Here is a 12262-nt window from a genome sequence, read left to right on the forward strand (position 1 = left end):
GTACTAGATATAAATATGTTGATCAACTTTGGAGAAGTTAAAAATTAACTTCATAAATGGAAAGGAAGATAGACCTCCAGAACCCATGCCTCAAATGATCTGGCTTTCAGAAATCTACAAAAATATTTTGTGTTGATTTGTCAGCGTTAAGATGTGCAAATCAGCGTATTGACTGGCTGTACTCTGTCCAAAGCCATGGCTTTTAGGCAATAGTAAATAAGAGCTTTTCCTACTTTTCATGTTTTATTTGTAGTCTAAACCAGAAACTTGTCTATAACCATTTGTTTACTGTATCATTTTGACAAGGAAAACTATAACAAGCAGCACCCAAGTGGTTCAACTAAGGAAAGCAGAGGTTGATATAATTAAATTTAGATTCCTCTGAAGCTCTGTATACAAAATAAAGCAAAATTTTGATGTGACATATCCTCTGGATCTTGGCATTCGTGATAACTAACAAGGCAAAGGAATCCTGTAACCAGGTTAGGATTTATAGGCCGGAAGTCACACATTTTAAAATGAGGATATATGATAAGTCATGATAAGGCGTATAGACAGAAGAAACCCCATCAGCTGGGAATGAAGTTGATGGTGACCAGGAAGATTAACCCTTTCCAAAATGTAAAAAGCACACACAATACTCTGTTGATGAGCACAGCAGGGCCCATACACCACTGTTTCGGTTCATTACCCGGATCAGGGTAAAAAGGTTCCTAAGCGCCAAGGTAAGTGGGTTCAGTGAAAATGCACCACAAAGACCAGAGGGAAAGCTTTGGAAACTGCTGGATCATCAGATCAATAGACTCAAAGATGACTAAGTTAGGTTGCTTTATGCAGTTTAAACATTTGTGCAGGGAGTCTCCCCACACAGCCTTTTATTGACAGCTACAGATCAATGGTAATTTTTGATCATTTTCAACCTACATAAACCTATTGACCTCATGGCCACCTTTGGGGCACTTCAAGTCGTCAAAAATAATCAGAGGAGATGGTGTAAAATTGTCAGACTGCTGAAGACTCCAAGTGGTTTCATGTGCCCCCCAGGAGCAGAGTTGAGAGGTTAAAATGTAGTTCAGACTGCTAGCAGAACCTCAACTGGCAGAGTGTTCCAGAGAGTCTTGTCTTTATGTCTCATAAAAGGACATCCTGATTTGTATCCGGACTCTGACCCTTATGCATATAAGCTGTGGTTTTGGGTTTTTTTTGTTTTTTTTTTTTTGAAGCCAAGTCTCATTGGAAATATTAGATGGTGGATACTGAATTTTTCCTGTTTTCCTCTGTTGAATCATTCATTCCACTTGCTGCTAACAAAAGTAGTTAATGTACTTGTAGAATAAAAATACAAACATTGGGTGGATGTGAACACGGGAAGGACGAGGATAGATGAGAAGTGAGCACAAGCTCGTAGCCCAGAGATTGGGGATAACAAGAACGCTATCTCCTAAGAATCAGTAAGATGGAAGAGTGAGGGAAAGAAGGAACAAAATAAGGACAATGAAGAGGGAGAAGTAAGAGTATTGAATCAAGATCATCTCCATAAGGGAAGGAGGAAGGGGGAGCAGAAGAGTGAAAGTGAAGAAAACGGTTTTTAATGATGACTTTTACTAGTCAATGGGAGAGAATACTACATCCCCAAAGGAAGGAATTTAATCCAAGACACTTAAGGTAGACAGTGCTCAAGCGAATCTGAATTTAAGGGGAAAAAACCAAGTTAACTGAATAAACAAACAAGATACAATCCACAGAATGAACTCTGCCCAAATTTCACAGCAGGATTCTAAAATAGTGAACTTTGGTGTTGGAAATCCACTCAGGAGAGAATAATACAAATGATTTACTTAAATGTCGAAGAATATATTGGTAAGGATCATCTTGCCATTTTTAAATTTTCTGCATTTTTTTTTCATATGGCCTTTACTAAACGTTGACAAAAAGCATGGTCATTAATGAGGTTTATTTAAGGTGTGTGTGTGTGTGTGTGTGTGTGTGTGTGTGTGAGAACATGGGGAGGACGAGGACAAATGAGAAGTGTGTGATGTAGCTCTTCAGAAATAACAACAAAATATGGGAACTTGTCCTTAGCATAAATTTATGCTCTAAAAATTCTCCTTTACATTTACAATATGAGACTCTTTCTTTTTTTTTTTTTTTAAGATACAGACCAAAGTAAGAACAACTACTGTAATCACCTTTTGTAGGAATAAACCTCTAAAGATCTCTGTCTCAGGCACGCACGAACTTCAACTTGAGGTCTGCAGGTCATATTTCTACATTAGATGGCAGAGGTTTTGAGGCCAGGGCGTTTTGAATACTTCTGCTTTCTGAGGATCTGAGCTATAAATGTTTATTAAAAGGATCTATAATGCAATCAGTTTTGTTATTTTTTTAATGGTTGCCTGGAGTGTGTTGGATGACTGAATGCCGGTTGTTAATCATTAAGTAGTCATGTTACTAAAAGTGTTTGATAGTATTGCCATCTAGGGGCTGAACAGAATTCTCAGCTCTGAAATAAACTGTAATTGAGCAGGTGCTGCTATTGACAATATACATATGTTTTTGCTTTATAGCCCACATGCTTTTCATGTTTCTTATGACAAAAGCTATCTCTAAATGTCCCCCAACAGCCTACCTTTTTTATATATAATCTGTTAGAGGTGATTACTATTTGCTTTGGAGCTTACGCTTTTTTGGCATCTATTACTGAATATTCGGAACAAAGAGTTTTTCTTTTTTGCATTATTAATCTTGCCCATGTTTGCCCTATTTCTACAGAAAAGGAATCGTTTATCAGAAAAGAATGTTTGTAACCGGGACTTGTAGCATCTTCAGATTTAATATTCATTATGGTCATTCTAGTTCTGTGCTATATTTATCTAAAAGACCAATCCAATGTTGTGGAGAAATAAGTTTTAAATATTTATGATCTAACTTTTAATATTTTAAAAAAGAGAAATTAGTATTTCTATAAAATTTGTTTCAGAGTCTGGTCGCTTAGCAAATGTTTAAATATTAAAAGATTTCAAGAGGTTAGCCTGTAATATCATAATAGGACTTATTGAAAGAGGAAAATTGACTTACAAGTTTTTGATAAATAAAGGCAATTATATTTTCTCTGCTTGTGTTTAACACATCATAAGAGACATTAAACAGTTGAAACTTATAACCAAGAATGTGAGGAAACAGTGTCAAAAATTATTTCTACGATGTGTTTTGGTTTTGTCTAACTAGTTTTTTGGAAAATGGTTCAGTGCGCTTTTGCCACCTTGTTTTAGATTTTGTTTAAAATGATATTTGGATGCCTCTAAATTAAGGAGAATTTCCATTCACATAACTTTGTCTGATGCTTTCAGGTACCTACTCTCAGAAATTACTTCCCCTTCTCTCCCTCATATTTGTCCTTCTGTATCCACCAAGGAGAGGACAACTAAAAACTGTCCTATTTAAACATCTTATAGACCAAACCTGATCTTACACACCATTAAGTGTAAATATCCCATTAAGCCAGTCAAAACTTCCTCATGATTATTCATGTATAGTACACAAAAGAAAGTGTCTGTGTGTCTGTGTGTCTCTGGGTGTGTCTGTGTGTCTCTGGGTGTGTGTGTGTGTGTTTACATATACACATATTAATGGTCCACTTGCAGACATAATTGCTATTTATAAACAGACATATCCATCCAGCCCAGATGTAGAAAGAGCACCCTGGGCTCTTCCAAAACATGAAGACTTTTAGTTCCAGCTTTTAGTTATGTAAAATATGTTAAATTTCTCTCCAAGCACACACACACACACACACACACACACACACAAAAACCCTAATTCTACTATCTTTTTTTTTCCTTTAAAATCAACAAAAAACAAATTCTCAAAGCCTAGCTAACAATTACTTTTGGTAAGTTTGATGGTTCTAGTTATTGCATGTTTAACAAATGAGAATATTTTCAGATGTATATCACTAGTAGACTTCTCTAAGGATGTTTGTGCATTCATAGTTCAGTTCACTTGTTTTGTTTTCTTGTGGCTGTTTTACTGCATTTGTAGAGAATGAGAGAGGGAGACTGGGAAGAGTCATACGTATAAACAAATGGTACTGGAGATTAACTGTTCCAGTTAGATCTCCAAACCCTTAAGATTATCCCATTCTTTGTCATGAAACTTGGTGCCACTGATTTCCACCATGAGCTGGATACAGCATTGACCTGAAGCATCATAGATTTTTTTATGTTATATATCATATCCTTTGGACTATAAGCTCTGGAAAGGCAAGGATCTTATCTGATCCATACTTTGTGTATGTCTGAAATTACACAGCATTAGATAATATATTCAGGTGTGAAGAACAGTAAAAAAAAAATGTTTTCCTAATAATTCAAAACTCTGTTGTGATATTTGTGTTGCCATTGCTACTGTACCTTGGTCAGAGAATGACCTTCCAGCAATTGTTAGCAGTTCCTGAAAGAAAACTAACCTGTTTATTTTTGTGCAGGGAACGAGCCATCAAGCCCACCTATTTGGGTTAGAACCATTCACGACGTATCACGTTGGAATTGTGGCCACAAACCAGGCAGGAGAAGTTTCAAGCCCCTGGACTGTGGTTCAAACCCTAGAATCTTCCCCGAGTGGACTGAGCAACTTTACAGTAGAACAGCAAGAGAATGGCCGGGCGTTGTTGCTACAGTGGTCAGAGCCTGTGAGAACCAATGGAGTGATTAAGGTAACGTCTACCCTGAATATGAGATCATGTTTGGTGTTCTCCAGATAAATAGATGAGCCCTGACATGCCATCAGGTCACTGTGGGAAAACACCCTTCACCGTCCGTGTAATCCTCCTTGATAGCTCCTCCAGGCACTTAATCAGAGATCAGAGAAAACCAGCTCCCATGTATTATGCCCCCTATGAACCCAACACTGGGCTAAGTGCTCTCCGTGGATTATCTCATTTAATTTGCACATCAACCCTACCAGGTAGGTATCACTAAACTTCATGAGGCATATAAAGGCTAAATAATTGCCCAAGCCCACACTGCAAATGATCAAATTGCAATTTGAAGTCAGGAAGTCACGCCAAAACTGAACTCTAAATGACTGTTCTTACTGCCTCCTGAATTATCCTGCCCAGTTATTTGCTTGAGTCTTGCCTAATTTGCGCTTTGAGCAGAGCTCACTGAGTAGAAGACAGGAAGCCCCCTATGTCTGTCAACGGCCCTGCCTCCGTATGTAGCCTGCCTCCGTATATACTAATGTCCTAGGTGCGTCTCGGCTTTACCAGTCTGTGAGCACAAATAAGGTTGCATTTCCATTATTAGACTGCATTTTATTACTTTGAATGATCACCCACATGCAAACCAGTCTTCATCTCCCTTTTTGTATGTTTGTCCCCAATAGTTGGGGTGACTTACTCTCATTCTGTGGCTGCCTTTAGCCCTGGATCACCACTCAGGCCCTGATCAACTGCCTTCTGCAGGCTGGGCATTGCCTCTCCTTGACCACTCCCTCTCAAGGCGGCGAAGAGTCCCCCATTAATTCCACATAGAACAATTAAGACTAAGCTGTAACTTTGGAGAAAGCTTCCCTGAAAACCCTATAAGGAAGATGACAGCAGAAATCATCTACAGCAACAACTTAGAACTTTAACTAGAGCTCACAGGCCCAGGCCCATCCTCATGGGCCTCTATATAGCAGCCTCACTGCTTAGTACAATGGCTGCCTGTCAGCCAAGCTCAAGGCCTGCTACAAGCAGCAGAAGCAGCTGTCTTCTCCCAGCCTGCCTACATGTGACAGTGCCTGACTTCTCCCACTCTAGGACTGGAGGCTTGAGCCGTAGGATCCAGGGTCTCAAAATCCAAGCCACAGCCTAAGAATCCGTCAGAGAAGAGAGTCTCTCTCTTCTCCTTCACACCCATCAAAGTACCCCTCTTTGTGAGTGTTTGTTCCCCATTCCAGTGTCTGCCTCTTCCTGGCATGATTGACAATAGAAGTATCTACTCCTTTGCCCTCATTTGCATTTCACCAAATATTTATTGAGCTTCTACTAAGTGCCAGGCATTTATTCAGGAGTGAACAAGACAGGCAAGATCTCTGCTGTCATACAATTTACCTCTGTGTGTGTGTATGTGTGTGTGTGTGTGTACATGAATGGGGAGGGCACAGAGAGGCAAACAAAAAGCTAGTACACAAATGAGAGAATTTTGGAGAAGGATGAATACGATAAAGAAAATTAAACAGAATAATGTAATTATGCCTGCTCGGGCTATTTTAGAATGGATGATCATTCCAATTGAGTTGACATTTGAGCTGAGCCCTGAATGACAAGACCGAGTCAGTCATGTGAAGATATGAGAGCAAAATGTTCCAGACAAAGTGAACAGCAAATGCAAGGCCTGAAGCCAGGAATGAACTTGGTGCATTCAAATGAAGGGAAGAAAGCCAGTGTGGTTGAAGTATTGGAGGGGTGCAGGAAGAGAAAGATGAGAATGGTAGATTGGTAGGAGGTATATTGTGCCCAACCTTGTGGGCTGTGATGAGTTTGGAACTCATTCTAAGTGCGATGAAAAATTACTGAAGGGTTTAGGCAATTTAATAGCATAATCAAATTTATGTTTTCCAAAATTACTCTGGCTGCTATGTATAAAATGGACTTTAAGACCAATGGAGTTTGGAAGATACTAAACATTTAGGATAGAATTGATGGTGGCTTGAATTAGGGTGGGAGCTGTGAGGGGAGAAGATGTAGGTGGATCGGAGATATATCCAGAAAGCAAAGTTGACAAGATCTGCTAATGGACTGGACGTGAAACATGAAGGGAAAAGGATAGTCAGACCTTGAGTCATTGACTGAGAAGGTAAGGTTGGAAAATGTACAGGTTTGAAAGGACAAGTAGGCAGTTGGAGGTGTAAGTCTAGAACTCTATTTTTAGAATTCATTAGTATATGGGTGGCATTTAAACCCATGAGCCTAGAGGAGATCAGGTATGGAGAGAACATAACTAGAGATGATAAGAGCCTGGGATCAAGCTCTGAGGAATACAGAAATTTGAAGGTCAAGAGGAAGAAGTGGGGCCAGCAAAGGAGATTCAGAAAGACAAGTGAGGTAGAAGGACAGGTAGATGAGTGGGACATCCCAAAACTGTGGAGAAAGTATGTCTGATGCTCTTGAGAGATCAAGTGGAACGAGGGCAGAGAAGTCATCCTGGACCTGGAAATGAGGTAATTGTTGTGACCTTGACAAGAAGATCAAGTGGTGAAATGAGAAACCAGGTTGGAATGGCTTGAGGAGAAAATAGCAAGTGAGGAATGAGGACCCCAACTCTTTAAAGAAGTATAGATGAAAAGCCGAGAAACAGGGCGGTAGCTGGGGGACTAGAGTGTCAAGAAGTTTTATTTAAAAATCAATGAAAGATTCTAGAGTACATTTAAACATTAATGGAAATAGCCCAGTAGAGGGAGATAAATGGTGATGCAAGAGATAATGAGAATGATTGCAGGTGTAGAAATATGTAGGAAGGAGCAGGTATGAGATCCAGAGATCAGGTGGGCTCCACAGGGACAGAGATACTTCATCCAGAGCACAAGGAAGGAGGGCACACAGCGTAAGTCTAGATTCACATGGATATGGTGATGACAATATATAACATGAGAATATTCCTTTCTGACTGCTTCTGTTTCCCCAGTCAAGTATGTGGTTCTGTCAACAACCACCCGGGAGAGACGAAGAGGGTGATGGCAGTTGTTGGGGAAAGGAGAAGATATGAAAGAATCACTTTGGAAAATGAAAGAGCGAACATATAGGGGAATGAAATAAGACTACAAGTGGGGAATCACCCACTTAAAATTTATAGTAAGATATTTAAAGTGAGACCAGTCAGTACATTTGGGTGTTTTTCCCCAAACCTTAGCAGTTAGAAGCTAAGGTACAGAGGGAAAGCTAAATTTAATACTAGTTAGAGATTTGCTAGGTGAATATGAGGGAGCTCAGGGACTCATGGAAGCTTTTAAATTGATTATGAAGCTAAGCTCTCTTCAGAAAATACACTATTTCCCTTCCCTCAGGGATGTGGTCTTGCCCTAGGAACCCAACTCGGAGAAAAGTCACACTGAAATACAACAGTCCAACATAAATCGATTTCTAAAAGTCTGGGCTATTTAATTTTAAATAACAAAAAGTATATCAACAGTACAGTCCAAGTTAAGTTTGCCTGTGGGAATGGTTCGAACTAGATGTGCCTCCCAAGGGATTCTGATGTACACCCCAGCCCCTCTTGGGGGAGTCCATCCTGGGGGGTCACTACCAACCACAGGAATGTATCATATCTCTCACATGCATCGAGGCTGGAAAAGGGCAGGAAATCACTGCACAAACACATCTACATTCAAGTTGAGTTATTCCCCATCTTTCCCAAAGAACGATGGATAATATGGGATGAAAATTTTTGCTCTACATTTGAATGACAAGTGTTCAGATGGCTTTCCCCAGAACAGAAGAATACTTTGGTCCAAACGAGCAATCAATTCTTCCATGGCATGTAAGAGAAAACAGCATATTTTTTTCCATCTTCTAGTCATCAAAGTTTCTATCTATATTTGTGTATATATGTATAACACATATACGCCTATATGTCTGTGTATGTGTGCCCACACATGGATACACAGACATTTTCAGCCCTGGCACCCTGGTACAAATGGTTAAGTATTATAATTCCATTTCCCAGTAAATGCGGCAAGACATAGACAATGTAGATAAGCCCTACTTATCCCACTCAGAATGAGATCCAAAGTGCTCATTGTCTGTAAAACGGGATTTGAATACTGTTCCTTTTAAAAGAATAAAATAGGAGGAAACCTGTTTGACTTTTTAAGTCAAAGAATCAGCTTCAATAGCCTTTAGCTTTTAGATATGTGCTTATATGATATCCAACCTTAAAAAAAAAAAGGCAAAGGAAACCATTGTTCTTCTTTTTGTGGATTTTACATTAACTGGAAAAGATCACATTCCCAAAATTAATATCAGAATGCTTATCTGGATTAGGACCATCAAGATGAGGAATAGGAGGGAGAGGTTAAAACGGACGAAATAGCTACACCAAGAAATCACGTGCTACACATTATTTTCCCTCTGCTTCTCTTCCTACAGACCTACAACATCTTCAGTGAGGGCATCCTGGAGTACACTGGCATGAGTCGTCAGTTTCTCTTCCGACGCCTGCTCCCTTTCACTCTCTACACGCTGACCCTGGAGGCCTGCACCAGGGCGGGCTGTGCACACTCAGCGCCCCAGCCTCTGTGGACAGATGAAGCCCCTCCCCACTCTCAGTTGGCTCCTGCGATTCAGTCTGTGGGGTCCACCAGCATTGAGCTGAGCTGGTTTGAGCCTCTCCACCCACATGGAAAGATAATTCGCTATGAAGTGATTCGCAGGTGCTTCGAGGGAAAAGCTTGGGGAAATCAGACAATCCAGGCGGATGAGAAAATTGTTTTCACAGAATATAATACTGAAAGGGACACATTTGTGTATAATGACACTGGTTTGCAGCCATGGACGCAGTGTGAATATAAAATCCACGCTTGGAATTCAGCAGGCCACACCTGTAGCTCTTGGAATGTAGTAAGGACAATGCAGGCGCCTCCAGAAGGTCTCTCTCCACCTGAAGTAGCCTGTGTATCTGTGAATCCTCCCAAACTGCTGATTTCCTGGATCCCGCCAGAACAGTCTAATGGTATTATCCAGTCCTACAAACTTCAAAGGAATGGAGTGCTCTATCCTTTCAGCTTTGATGCTGTGACTTTCAATTATACCGATGAAGAGCTGCTTCCGTTTTCCACATACACTTATGCAGTCGTAGCCTGCTCAGATGGGGGCTGCTCCACCAGCAAACCCACCAGCATTACCACTCCTGAGGCTGCTCCAGCAGGAGTCAGCCCTCCAGCTCTCTGGACCATCAGTGCTACTCAGATAAATGTATCGTGGTCACCACCATCGCTTCAAAATGGAAAGATCACTAAATATTTGCTTAGATTGGACAGTAAGGAGTACCTTGCTGGGCAGAGCCTGTCCCTGCTGGTGTCTGACCTACAACCTTATACTCAGTATAATTTCTCCCTGGAAGCCTGCACAAACGGAGGCTGTACAGCTAGTTCATCCAAGTCTGCCTGGACCATGGAGGCCCCACCCCAGAACATGGACCCTCCAAAATTGCAAGTTACAGGCTCAGAATCAATAGAAATAACCTGGAAACCTCCCAGAAACCCAAATGGCCAGATCAGAAGTTATGAACTTAGACGGGATGGAACCATTGTCTATACTGGCCTGGAAACTCGCTATCATGATTTTACTCTCACCCCAGGTGTGGAGTATGGCTACACGGTGACAGCCAACAACAGCCAAGGGGGTGTTTTGAGTCCACTCGTCAAAGACAGAAGCAGTCCCTCAGCACCATCAGGGATAGAACCTCCAAAATTGAAGGCCAAGGGCCCACAAGAGATCTTAGTGAACTGGGATGCTCCGGTGAGGACAAATGGCGACATCATCAATTATACCCTCTTTATCCGAGAGCTGTTTGAAAAAGAAACAAAAATCATACACATCAATACAACTCATAATTCTTTTGACACACAGTCATTCATAGTAGACCACCTGAAGCCATTTCACAGGTAAGTAGCCAACTCCGGATTTGCTAAGAGTAAGCCACTGTCCTTTCTATAGCATGAGAGCCTCAGTCAGTTCAAATGAAAACTAAAAGAAGATGGGTGATGTCCCCATCCCCCAACCACTTAACCATTGACAGTGGACTAAACACGTCTTCAGCCGGTCAAAGCTTGCTTGTGCAACTTCCAGAGAGCAAAATTCCTGCGGTGACATCTTGAGAGTCAGTTTTTCAGAAATGTTTGCGATTCACCACAGTGTCTGGAACAAGTCACAGAGGTGGGCCCCTTCCCTGAATTTTGTTCCTCCAGAAAACATCCAGGCCCCTGAACAGTTGTGAGAGCCCAGATGGTGTTTTCTGATCCAGGCAGTGAAGAAAATTAGGTATTATTTTAAAAGACGAAAAAAGTACCAATGAGAGCTGTTACTAGCCAGAGTTGGACTGACCCAAATTTTGTTTTGGGGAGAGCCTTCTTACTGAATCCAGCACTTCTCCCAGGGATAATGAGACTCATCCGACTCTATTTCCCCAACCCCTTAGGATTCTCCCAGCTCTGATCTCCTGACTTCCCAGGATGGTGCCACTTTGCTAACTCCTGTTTCTCAATGGTCACCTCGGGGCTCTCTGACGTGCATGGATGTGAGCTGCTCTCCATACAAAGGAATCTTACCACTGGCCCTTTTCCTATAGCTTGAAGAATTACTTGGCATTTCTCCCCACCACATTTTAAGTAACTTACATGCCCAGCGAGAAGAGTAATAAAAGACATTTTATGCTTAAAATTTAGTAAAATGAACAGAACCACTTAAAAAAAATTAAAGGCTGAAAGAGTGTTGATTTCCAACCACCACTATTATTGTAATCTACGGATGTGTAGATTAGATCCCTCCTATAATTATCTCTGATATATAGTGCTGTTTAAATGAAACATTCATGGTCTTATGCATCTACTCATGACAATTATTTAAGGTCGCATTAAATATTAAACAGTAATTAAAACTTCCGCAGGTATCTTTCATAGCTAATCCACATACTGTGTGAGTTGCCTTTTATCTTACTCTAATCTGGGGTATAAAAAAGACCCAGGTTAGCTGCAGAGCTGTACATTTTATGCTGGCTTCCTCTTTACCTGACTGGTGCCTGCAAGTTTGAAAAATCATATCAACTTGCTCCCCTTTGAAACTCTCAGCCAAAAAGATTTCTAAAGAAAAAGGTTTCCAGGTGTGAAAGAAGCACTTTTCACAGGCTGGTGGTTGGGGGAGTTTGATCATCTGATAAGCCTAACATGTAAGGCCACAAGAGATGTCTCTTCACTCTCCACTCTCATTGAAGATGTAAGTGACATTCATGACTTAAAACAACATATCACTTCTGTATGAAGTTGGGGTTCCTGTAGTTTGCGGTTTTTCTAACAGCTTAATGCTAACTGAATACTGCAAATTAGTGTGTCCTCCCAGGGGTATCTCGAGTGGGTCAGTAGGAAGAAGGAGCATGGGAATACTCTAAGTAGCAAAAGGAATATGAACCAGAATTTTAAAACTACCACAGATAATCCAGAAAACAATCTATGTGTGGCAAACTGAAATGGACTGCACAGAATTGGTTAGGAGTCAGATCTGCCA

General features: G+C 40.8%; 1 protein-coding gene across 1 annotated transcript in view; it reads left to right on the forward strand.

Annotated features, from left to right (window-relative positions):
* The window catches only part of USH2A (usherin), a 676006-nt gene that overhangs the window by 618504 nt on the left and 45240 nt on the right, over positions 1-12262 (forward strand). Inside the window, exons 61-62 of the mRNA XM_045809720.2 lie at positions 4487-4714; positions 9131-10647. Coding sequence (XP_045665676.2) covers positions 4487-4714; positions 9131-10647 — 1745 coding nt within the window. The remainder of the gene's footprint in view (positions 1-4486; positions 4715-9130; positions 10648-12262) is intronic.

This window comes from Ursus americanus, chromosome 2 (assembly GCF_024610735.1).
Source record: "Ursus americanus isolate L20-20 chromosome 2, mUrsAme1.1.p, whole genome shotgun sequence".
Classification (NCBI taxonomy): Eukaryota; Metazoa; Chordata; class Mammalia; order Carnivora; family Ursidae; genus Ursus; species Ursus americanus.